Below are 21,300 nucleotides of genomic sequence, written 5' to 3' on the forward strand. Positions count from 1 at the left end.
AAAGTATGATGTGCACTGTCTGAGTGACAGGGGTTTATGCTTAAGTTATTTAATGGAGTATTTCTCAACCTTTATTCTCTCATGACCCAGTCCTATTTTTTAATTTTCCAGTGGTTGTCCCCTTGACTGAAACAAGTACAATTAGAAGAATGCTTTTCCCCTTGGCTAAATGAGTATAATTAGAAATGGTGAAAAAATATCAAAAGTGGGTTTTTGGATTGAGAAACACTGTTTTAACACACTGCTATGGCCTAATTTTGAGTAATGTATACATTCCGAGTCGCCATAATACCAAAAAGACAAAATAGCCATGCAAGAAAAAGTCCAGAGAAAAATGACTAGGTTAATTCTGGGGCTTAGAGATATGAGCCGCGAGGAGAGATTGAAAGATTTGAACCTTTTCAGTTTAAGCAGAGATTAAGAGATGTCATGATCAAAGTGTTTGAAATTATGAAAGGTGTTAGTACAGTGGATCCCATTTGTTACTTTAAAATAAATTCTGAAATTTATTCTGAAATCTTGTTGAGGGTCGATTTTACACAAATGTTAGAAAGTTTACTTTTCGCAAAGAACTATAGACACAATAACAAGTAGTATGGCAGAGAATAGGACATTAGGGACCTTCACATTGCAACCTGATGTAATTCTGGACAGTTTAATTGACTAGAATGAACAAGCTTGTTGGGATGAATGGCCAATTCTCATCACAATTGTTATCGTGTTCTAATGTGAACAAAGTTACCATTTCAGTAAGTCTTTCCTGAAGCTAAGCTAGTTCTCTCTTTTCACTAGAAGGAGCTGTTAAAAAAGTCCATTCGCTCATAAACAATTCATCCATTTTCTGCATCCCTGGGGAGTGGAACCAAACCCAGCAACATCAGGCATTAAATCCTGACAAACAGTCCTAGAATAAATGCACCAAATAATGTAATTGCACATAAAAAGTAAGAACTAAAGGCTACACAGCAATGCAAGATATAGATGAAAATACTGTAGTGTCACAAGCAAAGGATGCATGTAATATAGGGACAAAAGACACTTACTGTTTCAGTAACACTTTAGTTTGCAAAAATACATATTTTACCTGTTATGTAATAAGACTTTAGCAAAGGCTTCTTTTAGTCTTAATCACAGTTACAAACTATCAATAAAGTGGTTATTTATCTGTGCAATGTGGCAAGTGAGACAGATTTCTGATATTGCATAGTTAAGCATAAGACCTGTGAATCCTTCATCTTCACAAATAATTTTATTAATGTATTAAAGACTGTTAATATGCCACACTGCAAAGAGATGAATAAGAACTTTATTGATGCTTGGAAAGTGCCATTAACACCAAAAACAGTGCATGAGTAATAGATACATTTTTTGCACTACCTAAGCTAATACTTTAACCATTTTTTCTAATTAACAAAGAAACTGGTAATCAAGAATTTTGTGGGCAATCAGCAAACATGCTAATTAATCAAAGTGAACCCTTGGCTGCTGAAAAGGTAGGGTTCTACTGTTTCCCTTCCAATGGGGATGCCCTTTTCTGTTCACCAGAGGTTTCCAAACATTTACTTAAGCTGCTTAATATAATTTCAGGGTCACGAACATACCTGGAGAGGGCAACAGTCTTTTGTAGACCACACTCACACATGTAACCATGTCAGGTCAAGTTAAGAGTTTCCAGTTAGCATAACACATATATCTTTAAAAGTATTGTGCCTTCTGCTTTACCAAAGTACTTAGCGCAGATGCACCAATGAAAACTTCAAAATTGTGTGTGGTATCTTATAATTTAAGTAACAGGAAATTTAGGCTCCCCTGTCACACTAATTTATAATGTAGTAGATGGTAATTTATAGTAGAACAGGTATTTCCAGGACTTTTAATTATTCTAAATTTTGCCCCTCTACCACAGATACAGGAAACTGAGCGCCTACACAATTTTGAAATGCTGCGGCAGGCGGACTCCCAGAATCTTGTGGCCAACCGTGAAGCAGTGGAATGCCGCATCTGCTACCTGGATTTGGCACCTGGGGAAGGGGTACTTCTGCGAGAGTGTCTGCACTGTTTCTGTAGGTGAGGGCATGACAGGAGGTGAGGATGCTGATGCTGGTGGGTCGCCAGGCTAACAATGATGGTTTAGCACAATGCAGTCCAAGTGAAGGCTTTACATGCAAATATAAATGAGGAATTGGATATACTCAAGCTAATTATTATGACTTTATTATAATTAAACATGCTGTAGGTGAATGCTGGAGTTCCCACAGTAAAAGCTAATGATTTTATGCTGACATATAGAGGATTTTATTGAGCAAACAGCAAAGTCAGACCACCACAACACACACACGGTTACATAGCTGACCACTTTAGAACTCAGTACTGTTTCACAAACACATTATTAGCAAAAAACATTAATATTCAAAACACACTTGTGCACATTCATTGAGATGATCCTAGTACATCTGTAGATTATAACGCACACATACACACACACACACACACAGACATAGACCACGGCAAGTAGATAAAAGCATTCCGAAATCTTTGAATGTTCCAAAGGCACAGTGGCCTTAATAATTGTTAAATGGAGTAGGTTTGGAACCACAAGGGCCCTTCCCCTAGGCAAAAAGGGCCTTGGTCTGGGAGGTGACCAAGAACTCAATGGTTTCTCTAACAGAGCTTCAGAAGTCCTCTGCTGAGATGGGAGGACCATCATGTCATCAGTTCTCCATAAATCTGGCGGGGACGGTAGAGTGGCTAACTCCCATGTGGAGTTTGCTGTACGACATTTAAAGAACTCTGAGAATATGACAAAAAAAGATTCTCTGGTCTAATGAGACAACATTGAACAGTTTGGGTGAAGACCAGGAATTGCTCATCACCTCTAATACCATTCCAGGTGAGACTAACCCAAGAAGAGCTGAACCTATAATTACTGCCAAAATGACTTCTGCAAAGTATTAAATTAAGTGTCTGAACACTTTTACATGAATGAGAGATTTCAGTTTTTGATTTTTAACAAAGTTGCAAACCTTTTTGAAAAAACATGTTTTCACTTTGTCATTATGGGTCAATGAGTGTAGATTGATGGGCATAAATTACAATTTTATTCATTTAAAATGTAGTCTACTGAATAGTAAAATTTACGGAAAGTGAAGGGGTCTGAATATTTTCTGAATCCATGGTACACACATTCAAAAGTTGATCAGACTATACAAGTGCAATTACATTCTATAATATTACCATGACCATATAAATCAGGGGTGTCGAACTCTGGGCCTGGAGGGCCGCAGTGGCTACAGGTTTTCATTCTGACCCTTTTCCTAATCAGTGAGTAGTTTTCACTGCTAATTAACTCCTCTTCCCTTCATTTCAATAGCCCTGTTTTTAAGGATTCAGGCCTCTGAATTGATTTGTTTCTTCATTAAATGGAAGCCAAACAGAAATGAGACGTGAAACGAGCCAACAGATGACCAGCTAAACTGGGATTTCAAACTCCAACCAATTTCACTTCAACCAGTCTCTTAATGAGAAGCTGATTCTTGCTGTTAATTAAGCCCGTTATTTAATTCAATGGCTTGTTGCTGCTCTCATTCTGCCACAGAAGACATTTCCAAATCTGTTGATTTTTCTGTTTTTTCTGTCATATGGTGGCTTGTCTGATGTCTCATTATTGTTTGGCTACTAATTAAGGAAAAAGAGACAATTAAGTGGCCTGAGTCAAGTTTATTAAAACTAAAGCAAAAGAAGTTAATTAGCAGTAAAAAGGCTCACTAATGAAGAAGTTGGTTAGAATAAAAACATGCAGCCACTGCGGCCCTCGAGGACCGGAGTTCGACACGTGTGATATAAATTAATAGAACTGACCACACACATTAAAAGAAATGATCACTGCATAAGGAAACTTCAGATCTCACAAACACTGAGGTGAACTCACACAGCTCAGATGGGCATGGTTACCGTGAACAATCAGCTGCACCTAAAATCCTGCAGAGCAGCATGTTCTTTGTATTTATGTGCTCTAGTGGGTTGGCATGCTGTATAACCTGTTACCTCTTTTGTGCAACCAGAGACTGCTTACGTTCAGTGATTAAGCTGAGTGAAGACCCAGAGGTATCCTGTCCATATCGAGATGACACCTATGCTTGTAACAGCAAGATGCTGGAAAGGGAGATTCGAGGGGTGAGCAGAGCAGAAAAAATACAGACTAATACAATATATAAAGCTGAATGTGTGTTTGTCTGGTACACAAATGCACACTGTTGAACCTGTCTCAACAAAATTTTGAACAGCATCTCCCTTAGTACAGGCAATGTTTTGTTACAAAATTTAATTGGTGCCCCTACCCTGACCAGTGCTATGTACCCCTGTGAGTTACTTACAAAGCCTGAGTGTTTTCAAATTGCGGTTGAGGAATATACATAATCAGAACTTATTAATGAAAGAAGTCATGAATTGTCTACAAGTTTTACTACTCCTGAAATAATATTAAAGAAGACAAGCTAAAACTGAATAATATCAGATGAAGAACTAAACACAATTTAGTCTTTATCTTTTGCATTGTTAGCTATTATTACAGGTTCCATTGCATTACCCTTGTCCATGCACTTTAAACCGCTGGGGTTTTAGTGAGAGAGCAAAAGAAACTGAGGAAAATGCTTGACGCTGTGAGGAAATAAACAGCTAAAATATCTATTATTCACTCAGGATCTCAGAAGCACAAGATAACTGATGCTTAACAATTAATTTGTACATTGCAATGACCACAGTGACAGACAGACACATTGACCACTGTCTCTACTTGGCTTCACATGTTTGAAAAATGCTTATGCCTGCTAAAATGTCTTTCTGTCACTTTGGCTATTGCATCATTCTATGGAATATCAACAGCAAACAGAGTTTAGAGAAGCATTGTGGTCTTATGTATATACTATGTGTTAAATAAAATGCTTTGGCTATATTCTGGAATGGCATGTATGTATTTCCAGTTTGACATTAGTGTTAACTTCCTTTAGTTATTTGTTTAGATGTCCAGTAAGAAGGTGGTTGCTACACAGCCATTTTTGTGCTTCTACTGGTGTCATTAGGTGCATTTACTGATTCAGGTGTGTTGAATACTGAAATTTACATTTCCTGTGGCTCTTCTTTATCAACTCTGTTAACAGCAGTCCCATTCACCTCCTTTTGACAAGGTGCGATACACCGTTTACTTCGAATGCATATTTTGCAATTTATATTTTCATGGACTTAGCTGCCAATTCTTTAAACCTTGCATCGACTTTGACTCTATCATCATAACTGAACAACAGCAGTTTCAGTTTCACATTTTGGAACACTTTAGATAAGGGATGCACAACATTTAAATACTTTTTTATTATATTGCCATTATCAAAGGTGACTTATAAGTTCAGGATATAGTGCAAGTTGTTTACATACATTTTGTATGGTTGAAGCCCAGGTTAAGTGTTTTGCTCAGGGTCACAGTGTGCAGAAGAGGTTCAATACCTTAGCCCCTAAAGCACAATTATCTGCCTAATTTCTGTCAGGGCTAAGAACACTGCAAGACCACTAGGGGTAGCCTGGTCAGTACATTGAGCAAAACACTCTGATTAAACCTGATGAGATGCTGAAGTGTTTTTGCTTTATTTAGAGTTGCTATTTTTTCAATCAACTTCCACTTTCTCTTACTCTTCCCCTTTTTCTTTGTGCATTCCTATTTAAATCCACTAATCTTACTTTCTACCATCCTGACTTTATTTAGCTCCTGTCTGAAGATGAGTACCAGTGCTTTCTGGACCGCAGCCTTGTCAAAGCAGAGTCTAGGACAGAAAACAGTTACCACTGTGCCACGCCGGACTGCCGGGGCTGGTGTGAATATGAGGACAACGTCAATGAGTTTACTTGCCCCATCTGCAAGAAATGCAACTGTCTTACCTGCAAGGTAGAAACCCACTTTCTTTCACCATTCTTTGTCATCTGTTGTTATTCTACAGGGACACTTCTTTCCATACATACAACTATGATTTTAGCTGTAAAATATTGTAGACAAATGCATGGTTAAAAAATGCAAAGTTGTTACCTCTGTAGAGTAAAACCTACTACAGCATTTTTTTCCTCAGAATCAATAGAGACGTATCATTGTATAATGCTAATAAGTCTTCAAAGATTAATTTGAATTGAATAATTAGTTTTGGGACTATTGTATCCACTGATTCGCATCGTCACACATACACAGAAACAGACAGACATCACTCCGAAAGTGGTTGTATTGTAAAAATCTGCTGAAAACTCAAAATCCAAATTTTGACTGTGTTGTAGTATTTTCCCTTTTTATTTACCTACTGTTTGTATGAGAAAAGAAAAAATGGGCAGCTAGGTCGATTGTCATTAGTTAATTGTCGTAATGTTCTAGTGCTTGTGTGTGCACACTCTGTTGTGGGATGGCATTCTTTTCAGAGTCACACCATGTTTAGCATCCAGTGCAGCCAGGATTGAGTTCAAGTTCTCAAGTTCTCTCACAATTTTAAAACTGGAGAACTGTTTCTGCTGCTGTATGCATGTAAATGTTCCCTTGGGATTAATAAAGTTTATGTATACTAATCTAATCTATTATTACATATTTATTTTATTTTCTGCAACATTTTTCTGCAAAGCCTTGAAAAGTGATTGAAAGAGTTATCTTTTCGGCTGGAGTCAACTGAGATTTACGATGACATGGTATAAGTAGGATAGCTTTGTGACTCATTGGTCAGTGCTGGGTTTAAATCTTTGCCCATCCTTGTCTCTTCCTGTAAATAATGAAGGGAGTGAGTAGGCTAGGGGCCGCTTGTTACATTTAACACAGTTGTTCTTTAAAAAATAGGGGCAGGTTAAGGGTAGGTTTTACACAAATTTTAGAAAGTATTTCTTCATACAGAGAACCACAGATGCATGGAATATGTTAGCAACCTGATAGAAATAGTACACTAGTGTCTTTCAAATCACAACTTCATTTTATGTATTTTTTTATTTTATTTTTTTTGCAAAGATTATCGGAATAGTCATTCGCTGAGCTGGTGCTTTAAAAAATATGTTCTTTTAATTTTGAGGAAAACTTTGTACATTTGGACTTATAGTGCATCCGGAAAGTATTCACAGCGCATCACTTTTTCCACATTTTTGTTATGTTACAGCCTTATTCCAAAAATGGATTAAATTAATTTTTTTTCCTCAGAATTCTACACACAACACCCCATAATGACAACGTGAAAAAAGTTTGAGGTTTTTGCAAATTTCTTAAAAATAAAAAAAACTGAGAAATCCCATGTACATAAGTATTCACAGCCTTTGCTCAATACTTTGTTGATGCAAATTTGGCAGCAATTACAGCCTCAAGTCTTTTTGAATATGATGCCACAAGCTTGGCACACCTATCCTTGGCCAGTTTCGCCCATTCCTCTTCGCAGCACCTCTCAAGCTCCATCAGGTTGGATGGGAAGCGTCGGTGCACAGCCATTTTAAGATCTCTCCAGAGATGTTCAATCGGATTCAAGTCTGGGCTCTGGCTGGGCCACTCAAGGACATTCACAGAGTTGTCCTGAAGCCACTCCTTTGATATCTTGGCTGTGTGCTTAGGGTCGTTGTCCTGCTGAAAGATGAACCGTCGCCCCAGTCTGAGGTCAAGAGCGCTCTGGAGCAGGTTTTCATCCAGGATGTCTCTGTACATTGCTGCAGTCATCTTTCCCTTAATCCTGACTAGTCTCCCAGTATCTGCCGCTGAAAAACATCCCCACAGCATGATGCTGCCACCACCATGCTTCACTGTAGGGATGGTATTGGCCTGTTGATGAGCGGTGCCAGGTTTCCTCCAAAGGTGAGGCCTGGCATTCACACCAAAGAGTTCAATCTTTGTCTCATCAGACCAGAGAATTTTCTTTCTCATGGTCTGAGAGTCCTTCAGGTGCCTTTTGGCAAACTCCAGGCGGGCTGCCATGTGCCTTTTACTAAGGAGTGGCTTCCGTCTGGCCACTCTACCATACAGGCCTGATTGGTGGATTGCTGCAGAGATGGTTGTCCTTCTGGAAGGTTCTCCTCTCTCCACAGAGGACCTCTGGAGCTCTGACAGAGTGACCATCGGGTTCTTGGTCACCTCCCTGACTAAGGCCCTTCTCCCCCGATCGCTCAGTTTAGACGGCCGGCCAGCTCTAGGAAGAGTCCTGGTGGTTTCGAAATTTTTCCCCTTTTGGATGATGGAGGCCACTGTGTTCATTGGGACCTTCAAAGCAGCAGAAATTTTTCTGTAACCTTCCCGAGATTTGTGCCTCGAGACAATCCTGTCTCGGAGGTCTACAGACAATTCCTTTGACTTCATGCTTGGTTTGTAATTTGACATGAACTGTCAACTGTGGGACCTTATATAGACAGGTGTGTGCCTTTCCAAATCATGTCCAATCAACTGAATTTACCACAGGTGAACTCCAATTAAGCTGCAGAAACATCTCAAGGATGATCAGGGGAAACAGAATGCACCTGAGCTCAATTTTGAGCTTCATGGCAAAGGCTGTGAATACTTATGTATATGTGCTTTCTCAATTTTTTTATTTTTAATACTTTTGCAAAAACCTCAAGTAAACTCTTTTCACGTTGTCATTATGGGGTGTTGTGTGTAGAATTGTGAGGAAAAAGATTAATTTAATCCATTTTGGAATAAGGCTGTAACATAACAAAATGTGGAAAAAGTGATGCGCTGTGAATACTTTCCAGATGCACTGTAGGTGTATCAAATATCTCACTGTGGACATTAACATTTTTCTTTTTTTTTTGTTTCTTTTTAAGGCAATCCATGAGGGAATGAACTGCAGACAGTACCAGGATGATCTCCGCATCCGAGCACTTAATGACTCTGCTGCTCAACAAACCAGTGAGATGCTCAATGTGAGGAATCCTGGACTCTGTGATGCCTCTTTGTTGCTTATTTCTGCATCAGTCTGCTTCTGTACGTCTCTCTGTTTCTCACATGAAGTTGCTTTCATCTATCTAAGAATACAATCTGGTCCTACCTTGCTGCTTCTGTGCACACGTTTCTATCTCTCTTTGCTAAGAATTATCTTTATTGTTGTCTTAAAAAATAGAATTGTGGCGACTAAGTGAGGTGGTACACAGTTCTTCTCCTGCTTGTCATCAGCACTTTCTTATTCCACTTCACAGACCCTCCTCAGAACAGGTGAGGCCATGCACTGTCCTAAATGTCGAATCATAGTGCAGAAGAAAGAAGGGTGTGATTGGATACGTTGCACTATGTGTCATACAGAGATTTGTTGGGTAACCAAAGGTCCACGATGGGGGCCACGGGTAAGTTTGTGAGATGATTCAGCTGAAATGATTAAACTCTTCTTAGACTTAAGAGAAAATCTGACATATATATTAAACATTAGAAATATAAGAAATATACAGTAGTTGATAGCCTTATTTGAAAAGCACCTTATGGTGGTGATTACCAGAGTTGGGTTAATTACAAAGAGAAAGTAACTCGTTGCAAATTACTAGTTACTTTTCTGAAATTGTAATAAAATTAATTTACTCATTACTTGCTGTAAAAAATAATCACTTTACTAAATACTTTAATGTTACTCTCAAAACCCATGAAAATATGTCCCAATTCACATACATGGACAAGGAGATTTATTGAATTTGTTAAAATCAAATAACATTCCATATAAGCAAGTCAAGTTTTATGAAACTAGGTTCGAAACAAATCAGCCCCCACCCATGAGAAAGTGAGCTAGGCCAACAGAGAAAAACTTTAATAGTAGGAAAAATAAGTAAATAAATAAAAATAAATAGAATAAAAAAAGGGAAAAGGTTCCGCTTCCTCAATTTAAATGCTTATTCTAAAATATTATTGATTACATCCTGCCAGGTTTTGAAATAGGTTTGTACAGATCCTCTAAATGAGATTTAGATTTTTTCCAATTTCAAATAGTACATAACATCAGTTACCCTCGGACTGAAAAGAGATGAGTTAGGATTCTTCCAGTTGAGCAAGATAAGTCTGCGTGCCAATAGTGTAGTAAAGGCAATCACAGTTTGTTTGTCCTTCTCCACTTTAAACCCATCTGGAAGTACACCAAACACAGCTGTTAATGAGTTAGGAGGGATTGTGACATCAAGGCTGTCTGAAAGGTATTTAAAGATATTGGTCCAAAATGATGTTAATTTTGTGCACATCCAAAACATATGGCCCAATGAGGCTGGAACTTGATTGCAAGGTTCGCAGGTTGGATCTTTCCCTGGAAACGTTTTGGACAATTTTAAATGAGCCAGACGCGCTCGATATATAATTTTAAGTTGAGTAATTGTATGCTTTGTGCATATGGAGCTCGAGTGAATTCTGTGCATGGCTGCCTTCCACTCCTTTTCTGAAATGTTGAGTTAAGAGATCCTTTTCCCATAAGAGATTTTTTGTCATTCTTCACTGCAGATCCTCTCAAGCTCTGTCAGGTCAGATGGAAACCAGCAGTGGACAGGTGTTTTCTGATCTCTCCAAAAGTGTTCGGTTGGGTTCAAGTCCAGGCTGTGGCTGAGCCATTCAAAGACATTCCCAGAGCTGTTCTTAAGCCGCTCCTGTGTTGTCTTTGCTTTGTGCTTAGGTTTATTGTTCTGTTGGGGGGGTAAACCTTAGGCCTAGTCTGAGGTCCAGTGTGCTCTGGTGCAGCTTTTCATTAATCTCTTTAGTTTGCTCCGTTCACCTTTGTCTCAGCCCTGTCTAGTCTCCCTGTTCCTGCCACTGAAAAACAATCCCATAGCTTGATAATGGCACCACCATACTTCACTAGTGGAATGGTATTATGCAGATTGGAAGTGGTGCCAAGTTTCCTCCAGATGTGACACTTAGAATTGAGATGAAGAAGTTCAATCTTAATTTCATCAGTCCAGAGAATCTTGTTTCTCATAGCATAAGAGCACTTTAGGTGTCTTTATGCAAACTCCAGGCTTTCACATGTCATCTGGCCACTCTTCCATAAAGCCCAGATTAATAGGGTGTTGCAGTAATGGTTGCCTTTCCGGAGGTGTCTTCCATCTCTAATATAGGTTCTCTGGATCTCAGCCAGAGTGACCATCGGGTTTTTAGTCACTTCTTTTATCATAGTCCTTTTCTTCTGTTAGCTCAGTTTGGTCAGATGGCCAGCTCTAGGAAGAGTTTTGATTGTTCCAGATGTCTTCCATTTAAGAATTATAGAGGCTACTGCTTTCTTTGGAATCTTCAATACTGCAGGAATTGGAATTTTTGTAGCCTTCCCCAGATCTGTGCCTCGACACAATCCTGTCTCTTAGCTCTGTAGGCAATCCCTTCAACCTCATGGCTTGTTTTTTATTCTGATACACATTGTCAACTGTTGGACCTTCTAGGGACAGGTGTGCACCCTTCCTAATCAATCAAATAAAATTAACTACATGTGGACTCCAAACAAGGTGTACAAACATGTCCAAGATAATCAACAGAATGGGATGCACCTAAGCCAAATTCCAAGTGTCATAGCAAAGAGATTGAATACAGTACTTGTGTCAATTAAATATTTCAAGTGTTTATCTATTATATAATAAAACAATAAGGGGTATGTGTGAGTGTGTCTGGTCCCTCTGAGAAATCTGATTGGTCAGTTTAGCTTTGATGATTTGATCGAAATGGGAAGTACGAGTGTGAGACACATGAGGAGAAGTAAAGGCATAGGAGGCACACTGAGAGTCGCCTTCTAAGGCAGGAATTATAAAAGCAGACAGGAGGTGTGCAAAGCGCCTCAGAATAACAGAGTCTGAGAAGCAGGCTTTACGAGCACACACTTGAGAAGGGGAACGCTGGCCAAGAGAGGTTCAGGCACGTGAGGATACAGAGGAAAGGCACTGAAGTTACACATCGGGCAAGAGATATCAAATATTTTTAAAATACTTAAATTACTTGTCTTTGACAGGTATCTTGGCTACTTTTTAATAATTTTGTTGAAATTTCAAAATTCCTGTTTTCATTTTGTCATTCTGGGGTATTGAGTGTTGCTTGATGAGGGAAAAATGAATGGAAGTGATTTTAGCAGAAGGCTGCAACATAACAAAATGTGAAGAAAGTAAAGGGGACTGAATACTTTCTTTGTACTTGACTGTTTACGAGAATTTCAATACTTCTAAGAAAAGTCAGTAACTGGCGATTATAGCAACTTAAACTGTAACAGGTTACATTGCTTCATTACTGGGAAGTGTCATTAGATTACAGTAGCACATTACTCCCAACTCTGGTGCTTACTATGAAGGAGGTCATAAAGATTGATTTAAACAATTAAGAACACGTTATACAGAAATCGTAAAAAGTCTTCTACCTTGAAGACCTTGATGGCACAGCCATCAGCAGTGTGTCTGTTTGCAGAGAGAGTGTCAGCCTTCTCGAGAGGTTTACTTACCTTGGCAGTGACATTCATGTCTCTGTTGACTCTTCCTATGAAGTCAGTAGATGGATTGGGAGAGCAAGGGGGGTCATGAGGTCACTGGGGAAGGGTATGTGGTGCTCCCAATATCTTTACAAAAGTACAAAGGTCCAAGTCTTTAGAGTCCTGGTGCTTTCTGTCTTGCTATATGCTTGTGAGACATGGACGCTATCCAGTGACATGAGATGAAGACTGGACTCCTTTGGTACTGTGCCTTTTCAAAGAATCCGTGGGAACCACTGGTTTGATTTTGTGTCAAATGAGCGGTTGCTGATGGAGTCCCGATGAGGCACATTACTTGCATTGTGAAGGAGCATCAGTTACGGCATTATGGCTATGTGGCTCAGTTCCCCGAGTGTGATCTGGCTATAACAGGATCCTCATTGTTGAGGACCCAAGTGGCTGGACCAGGCCAAGGGGACGCTCACATAACACCTGGCTGCAGCAGATAGGGGGTCATTTCAAGAGGATGGGACTGGACCACATGTCTGCCTGGGGGGCTTGCCAACTAGGCTCCCAAGCTGTTTCGACGTGTAGTGGTGCGGCAACGCACTGTACCAATGCATGCTCCCCAACCTGACCTGACCTTGAAGACAGTGTAGTAAAGTAGGTTTGTGAAAGCTCCAGAATTATTTGTATTTTTACATTAAATATGACTTTGATGAAGTTCAATTTGTTGCTTTGCACCAGTGTTAACAACTAATTTACAAAGTTACATGGTACCTTAAATTGGCTGCTATTTGCTTTCTGCAGGGGCCCGGAGACACGAGTGGAGGATGCCGATGCAACATTAACAAGCAGAGGTGCCACCCCCAATGCCAGAACTGTCACTAGCCCCATCCCGGCTCTCCTGTTAACAGAAGACAATTTAGTATTACCATTTGTGCTCAAAGGCCTACAGAATTCAAGAAATCCAAAGAATTTCAAACCGTTAGCATTTTCATATACTGTTACTGGCTCATCGGAATTCTTCACAATTTTGTCTGCAAAGGGACATGGGTCCGACGAGGAGCTCCATGACATACACACCCTGCAAGAATGCACTAAGGAGACAACAAACTGACACAACTGATGATGAAGAGAAGTTCAGGTGTAGTCCTTGTAAGCTGATTCCAATAATACGTTTGTCTATGATTGCTTTAATTTCAGCAGTTATTTATTTGCCTTACATTTTTTAATCTCAGCACAATTTTAGGCACTTTATCCTCTGAGCTTTTGGTTGCTTTTTTCATAAGATTGTGCTGAAAGGACTGAAAGTTGGCTGATTTTAGTATGCAGACAGATGGGGAAGCTTTATTGTCTTTCTAACAATGAAACCAATTTTGATAAATTCTGGGCTTAATCACCGAAAGGTATTATTGCAGCATGTAGGGTTCCAACACCTTATGTCATGTACAGTAAATTTAAAATTAGAAGTGCAGGCCTCGAATGTGTTTTATGGTTAATGTGAAATTCAACACTGTTTTACTGCCTGAGTTAAAGAAAACAAACCAAACTTTTTGTACGTTTCTTTGTTCAATAAACTATTTTTTAGAGGAGCAAGGAAAAGTCATACCCCTTCACTCTAACTGTTAATCTGTTATTCAAGTGTTTGATTTTCAGGGGATTTTCGAAACTCTCTTCATGTATGAGTCATGGACCCAGTCAAGTGAAGAGTAAGCAGATGTTTCTTCACAGCTGGCATGACTGAACGGTACAGGACAAAAGTGCTCAGTAACAATTGTGTGTGGTGACAAAAGCACTCACTTTCAAGGTATCACTGACACCATTTTTTGCCAGGTATTCCAAATTCTTGTTTGGTTCAATGCATGCAAAATCTATCTTTCCAGTGGTGCAGGTGGTGGGTTGTGTTAGAAAGTTGTGGTGGAGAAAAGTCATCCATCCATCCATTTTCCAACCCGCTGAATCCGAACACAGGGTCACGGGGGTCTGCTGGAGCCAATCCCAGCCAATACAGGGCACAAGGCAGGGAACCAATCCCGGGCAGGGTGCCAACCCACCGCAGGACACACACAAACACACCCACACACACACCAAGCACACACTAGGGCCAATTTAGAATCGCCAATCCACCTAACCTGCATGTCTTTGGACTGTGGGAGGAAACCGGAGCGCCCGGAGGAAACCCACGCAGACACGGGGAGAACATGCAAACTCCACGCAGGGTGGACCCGGGAAGCGAACCCGGGTCTCCTAACTGCGAGGCAGCAGCGCTACCACTGCGCCACGTGCCGCCCGTGGAGAAAAGTACAGGAATTTAATTATTAGACTTTAACAATAATGACAAACAACAAAAAGGTCCGTCTATACATTAAAATGTGATTAGCTTTACATTTTGTGCCTTGTGCTAATGTGGCTGCTGCTTTTGAAGAGTTTGTGGATCCTTCCCCTTCAGTATTACAGGTAAGAAGTAAAAATGTGGGAGGTTTGAAACTTGAAAGTACAACTTGAGAGTAGTAGTTGACTCCTTACTGTCCACAGTATATCAAGACAGTGTATAGAAGTGGACAAGAAGGCTAATGGGATGTTTGGTTATGCAGCATGATGTGTGAAGAACAAGTCAATGGAGGTTATGCTTAAGATATATAGCACACTAGTGAGGCCTCATCTGGAGTGCTGTGTTCAGCTTTTGTCTCCATATTACAAAAAAGACACAGCAGCACAAGAGCAAGTCCAAAGGAGAGCAACTAGGCCGATTCTCTGATTTATGAGTTATGACAAGAGATTAAAGGAGCTGAACCTATTCAGTTAAAGCAAATTAAGATTCAGAGGTGACATGACTTAATAAATATGAAGTATTACACCTGAAAAACAAAAATGTTAGATTTGAACGCACAATTTCCACTTCCTTGCTATCTACATCCAAATAGTGTACAATGGTCATTAAGAAAGCTAAAGGTTATGTAGCCAAATGTATGGAGTACAAGGGAGTTTATACTTAAGCTTTATAACTCTCTAGTGAGACCTCATCTGGGCCACTATGTGCAACTTTGGTGTCTATGTTACAAAAATGACATAGCAGCACTAGAAGAAGTCCAGAAGGAAGCAGCTAGACTGATCCGACAGAACTGAGAGGTCTGAGCTATGAGGAGAGATTAAAGGAGTTGAACATTCCTAGTTTACAAATGGAGACTAACAGGACGGCTTGATTTAAGTGTTTAGAATTATGAAAGGAATTAGTACAGAGGATCCCAGTTATTACTTAAAAATAAATTCTGCAACAAGAACATGGGACATGGATGTAAATTTGTTAAGGGCAGATTTCACACAAATGTTAGAAAATACCATGGAATAAAGTACTAAGTAGTGTGGGGGGACTGTAGGAACCTTCAAATCTCAACTTGATGATTTTTTGGATAATCTGGATGAATAGGATAGATGAAGTTGTTAAGATGAATGGCCTATCCTCGTCTCAATTTTTCTAATGTGGAGTGGTTGCTCTGAGGCTAGGGATTTGCACTGGCATTCATAAGGTTGCCGGTTTGAATCCCGTAAATGCCAAAAGAGACTCTGCTCTGTTGGGCCCTTGAGCAAGGCCCTTACCCTGCAATTTCTGAGCGCTTTGAGTAGTGAGAAAAGCGCTATATAAATGCAAAGAATTTTAATGTTTTAATTTATTGGACTACCAAGAAGATACAAATGTTGGAAGGCAATGAAGGCAGCACCACCCAGATTTGCCATTAAACAGGGAAATTTATGAGACAGGATAATGAGTAGTCTTCCTTGGGCTAACAGTTCTGTAGAGTTGGTGTCTGCAAAGTTGGTCCTGGAAGGCCAAAGTGGCTGACGTTAGACTATCTTCTAAATGAGAAGTCAGTTATTACTATTGAAGTGCTTAAGGCTCAAGCAACATTGTTGTGCTCCATTTTAGTTGTCTTGCTTGTTCAGATTCCACACCGTCAATTGCTTCTTTTAGTCTGGAACAGCTGCATTCACAGTTTTAATACCTCCATATTTGCAATAAGAAGTAGATGACAAGAACCCACAATTCTCCATCTAACTTCTTTACATTTTCATCCATGTGTATTCATGGTCATCTGTCTGGTTTAATAAAATATTTGAATGGAAACTGAAGAGAAAGCTCTGACAGAGTGACCATCGGGTTCTTGGTCACCTCCCTGACTGGTCACTCTGTCAGAGCTCCAGAGGTCCTCTGTGGAGAGAGGAGAACCTTCCAGAAGGACAACCATCTCTGCAGCAATCCACCAATCAGGCCTGTATGGTACAGTGGCCAGACGGAAGCCACTCCTTAGTAAAAGGCACATGGTAGTGTTGGTGTGCCAAAAGGCACCTGAAGGACTCTCAGACCATGAGAAAGAAAATTCTCTGGTCTGATGAGACAAAGATTGAACTCTTTGGTGTGAATGCCAGGCATCACATTTGGAGGAAACCAGGCACCGCTCATCACCAGGCCAATACCATCCCTACAGTGAAGCATGGTGGTGGCAGCATCATGCTGTGGGGATGTTTTTCAGCGGCAGGAACTGGGAGACTAGTCAGGATAAAGGGAAAGATGACTGCAGCAATGTACAGAGACATCCAGGATGAAAACCTGCTCCAGAGCGCTCTTGACCTCAGACTGGGGCGACGGTTCATCTTTCAGCAGGACAACAACCCTAAGCACACAGCCAAGATATCAGAGGAGTGGCTTCAGGACAACTCTGTGAATGTCCTTGAGTGGCCCAGCCAGAGCCCAGACTTGAATCTGATTGAACATCTCTGGAGAGATCTTAAAATGGCTGTGCACCGACGCTTCCCATCCAGCCTGATGGAGCTTGAGAGGTGCTGCAAAGAGGAATGGGCGAAACTGGCCAAGGATAGGTGTGCCAAGCTTGTGGCATCATATTCAAAAAGACTTGAGGCTGTAATTGCTGCCAAAGGTGCATCGACAAAGTATTGAGCAAAGGCTGTGAATACTTACAGTGGTGTGAAAAACTATTTGCCCCCCTTCCTGATTTCTTATTCTTTTGCATGTTTGTCACACAAAATGTTTCTGATCATCAAACACATTTAACCATTAGTCAAATATAACACAAGTAAACACAAAATGCAGTTTTTAAATGATGGTGTTTATTATTTAGGGAGAAAAAAAATCCAAACCTACATGGCCCTGTGTGAAAAAGTAATTGCCCCCTTGTTAAAAAAATAACCTAACTGTGGTGTATCACACCTGAGTTCAATTTCCGTAGCCACCCCCAGGCCTGATTACTGCCACACCTGTTTCAATCAAGAAATCACTTAAATAGGAGCTGCCTGACACAGAGAAGTAGACCAAAAGCACCTCAAAAGCTAGACATCATGCCAAGATCCAAAGAAATTCAGGAAAAAAATGAGAACAGAAGTAATTGAGATCTATCAGTCTGGTAAAGGTTATAAAGCCATTTCTAAAGCTTTGGGACTCCAGCGAACCACAGTGAGAGCCATTATCCACAAATGGCAAAAACATGGAACAGTGGTGAACCTTCCCAGGAGTGGCCGGCCGACCAAAATTACCCCAAGAGCGCAGAGACGACTCATCCGAGAGGTCACAAAAGACCCCAGGACAACGTCTAAAGAACTGCAGGCCTCACTTGCCTCAATTAAGGTCAGTGTTCACGACTCCACCATAAGAAAGAGACTGGGCAAAAACGGCCTGCATGGCAGATTTCCAAGACGCAAACCACTGTTAAGCAAAAAGAACATTAGGGCTCGTCTCAATTTTGCTAAGAAACATCTCAATGATTGCCAAGACTTTTGGGAAAATACCTTGTGGACTGATGAGTCAAAAGTTGAACTTTTTGGAAGGCAAATGTCCCGTTACATCTGGCGTAAAAGGAACACAGCATTTCAGAAAAAGAACATCATACCAACAGTAAAATATGGTGGTGGTAGTGTGATGGTCTGGGGTTGTTTTGCTGCTTCAGGACCTGGAAGGCTTGCTGTGATAGATGGAACCATGAATTCTACTGTCTACCAAAAAATCCTGAAGGAGAATGTCCGGCCATCTGTTCGTCAACTCAAGCTGAAGCGATCTTGGGTGCTGCAACAGGACAATGACCCAAAACACACCAGCAAATCCACCTCTGAATGGCTGAAGAAAAACAAAATGAAGACTTTGGAGTGGCCTAGTCAAAGTCCTGACCTGAATCCAATTGAGATGCTATGGCATGACCTTAAAAAGGCGGTTCATGCTAGAAAACCCTCAAATAAAGCTGAATTACAACAATTTTGCAAAGATGAGTGGGCCAAAATTCCTCCAGAGCGCTGTAAAAGACTCATTGCAAGTTATCGCAAACGCTTGATTGCAGTTATTGCTGCTAAGGGTGGCCCAACCAGTTATTAGGTTCAGGGTGCAATTACTTTTTCACACAGGGCCATGTAGGTTTGGATTTTTTTTTTCTCCCTAAATAATAAAAACCACCATTTACAAACTGCATTTTGTGTTTACTTGTATTATATTTGACTAATGGTTAAATGTGTTTGATGATCAGAAACATTTTGTGTGACAAACATGCAAAAGAATAAGAAATCAGGAAGGGGGCAAATAGTTTTTCACACCACTGTATGTACATGGGATTTCTCAGTTTTTTTATTTTTAATAAATTTGCAAAAACCTCAAGTAAACTTTTTTCACGTTGTCATTATGGGGTGTTGTGTGTAGAATTCTGAGGAAAAAAATGGATTAAATTCATTTTGGAATAAGGCTGTAACATAACAAAATGTGGGAAAAGTGATGTGCTGTGAATACTTTCTGGATGCACTGTAAATAGGAAGTCAGATTTTTTTCTATAAGGCTTAGTTTTCTTGTGACACCACCTTATTATTTTGCTCATTTGGCGTCATTGCTGAAAAAAGTTGGGAGTGGTCTCCCCTTGGCTTTCTCGTATAGTGTACTTTGAGTACTGAGAAAAGCGCTATATAAATGTAATGAATTATTATTATTTATTATTACTCAGATATGGGGATGGATATTTGAGGAGTAAACTGCAAGACAATGATTATATTTTTATATTATGTACGTTAAAGAACCATCAACAAAAATCAAATCAAATTAATAATATATTGAGCAATTATTATAAAAGTAAAGTTGAATAAATTGAACTCTGCAGCTGCATGAATAAATGGTAAAGCACAACTTTCGGTTAGTGGAAATAGCTCAACAGTTGATAGAAATCTACGTTTTGTATCTTAATACTTGTATGTAAAATTTGGTTGACCTAAGTGAAAGCGTCCTCAAGTTATTGTTTTTATAAACACACACACAGAGACAGACAGTTCCAAAAATTGTATTTTCGTACTCTGGGAGGTCTAAAATGTTGAGATTCATCAAAATCTTAAAATTGAATTTTTGAATGATTCCAATACTCTCCTTATACTTTGTATATGAGAAAGCCAGGGAGGTCTAAAACGTCAAAATTCATCAAAATCTCGACATCGAATCTTTGGACGATTACAATACCTTCCTTTTACTTACTGTTATGGTGTATAAAATCTACAAATGATTCTCTATATTTTTATTATTATATTTTGCTCAATCCCAACAAGATGAATTCAGATGTAGGAGGCATTATAATAAAAAGGCATATCCTCTTCCCTTACACCTCACTTTTATAACAGTTGTTCACAGCATAGTGCTAAATTGGTATTATAGCTTGGGAAAGGAAGATTGAGCCATGCCAAAGGCTATTGAATACTTTATGGATGGACATCTGGGACAACAATTTGGTTTACAGCCTGAGAAAGGAGGACATGAGGCAATATCAAAAAACTTTATTATCTGGGAAAAGACAGATTAAAGAGTTTGAGCAAAATTCATCCATCATATTGACAACCAGCCAATCACGTACATGGAACATTCATGTGTTAAGAAACCACGGCATGAAACTTTATAATAAATATGCCTCGTTTGAAAGAAAAGTAGAAGAGAAACAGCAACGACAGAAGAGTGACATCAGAGAAGACAACAAAGAGATGTATGACCAGTTTTCATCCAATCGTCAGTTAACAGTATTTTCATGAACGCCGATTGCTAAATCAAATGCTGCTCTGGGACATTCATCCTTGTCATCTCTACTTTTTTTCATAAGCGTTTTCTAAAGACCATATATATTCAGACTTTACTATCAGTATTTTTTTTCTATTATTCTTTGTTCCAGTGGTATTATTATTATTCTTGTAATAAATACCATGCTGCTTTTAACTTTCTATGCTTTGTCTTAATGTCTATAGAGTGATTAAAATAATAAGTTTGATTTCTTTGAGCACCTGGAGGTTTGCCATACGCTCTGTGCTGTGAGGTTATTAAGGCTGAGGGTGAAAGCTCCACTCAATAGTAGAGGGACAGTACATAAAGTAAGGTATTCTTGGCTGATAAATGGCCTATAGTCAAGAGTGCCGAGTCTTTGTACAGTGGTGTGAAAAACTATTTGCCCCCTTCCTGATTTCTTATTCTTTTGCATGTTTGTCACACAAAATGGTTCTGATCATCAAACACATTTAACCATTAGTCAAATATAACACAAGTAAACACAAAATGCAGTTTGTAAATGGTGGTTTTTATTATTTAGGGAGAAAAAAAAAAATCCAAACCTACATGGCCCTGTGTGAAAAAGTAATTGCCCCCTGAACCTAATAACTGGTTGGGCCACCCTTAGCAGCAATAACTGCAATCAAGCGTTTGCGATAACTTGCAATGAGTCTTTTACAGCGCTCTGGAGGAATTTTGGCCCACTCATCTTTGCAAAATTCTTGTAATTCAGCTTTATTTGAGGGTTTTCTAGCATGAACCACCTTTTTAAGGTCATGCCATAGCATCTCAATTGGATTCAGGTCAGGACTTTGACTAGGCCACTCCAAAGTCTTCATTTTGTTTTTCTTC

General features: G+C 39.6%; 1 protein-coding gene across 1 annotated transcript in view; it reads left to right on the forward strand.

The window, feature by feature from the left end:
* Positions 1-14,018, forward strand: part of shrprbck1r (sharpin and rbck1 related) — a 55,535-nt gene extending 41,517 nt beyond the window's left edge. Inside the window, exons 10-15 of the mRNA XM_028804278.2 lie at positions 1,907-2,067; positions 4,062-4,173; positions 5,753-5,932; positions 8,806-8,904; positions 9,178-9,321; positions 13,197-14,018. Of these exons, the coding sequence (XP_028660111.1) occupies positions 1,907-2,067; positions 4,062-4,173; positions 5,753-5,932; positions 8,806-8,904; positions 9,178-9,321; positions 13,197-13,277 (777 nt within the window). The 3' untranslated portion in view covers positions 13,278-14,018. The remainder of the gene's footprint in view (positions 1-1,906; positions 2,068-4,061; positions 4,174-5,752; positions 5,933-8,805; positions 8,905-9,177; positions 9,322-13,196) is intronic.
* Positions 14,019-21,300: the final 7,282 nt, after the last annotated feature.

The sequence above is a fragment of the Erpetoichthys calabaricus genome, chromosome 6 (assembly GCF_900747795.2).
Source record: "Erpetoichthys calabaricus chromosome 6, fErpCal1.3, whole genome shotgun sequence".
In the NCBI taxonomy this organism is placed as follows: domain Eukaryota; kingdom Metazoa; phylum Chordata; class Cladistia; order Polypteriformes; family Polypteridae; genus Erpetoichthys; species Erpetoichthys calabaricus.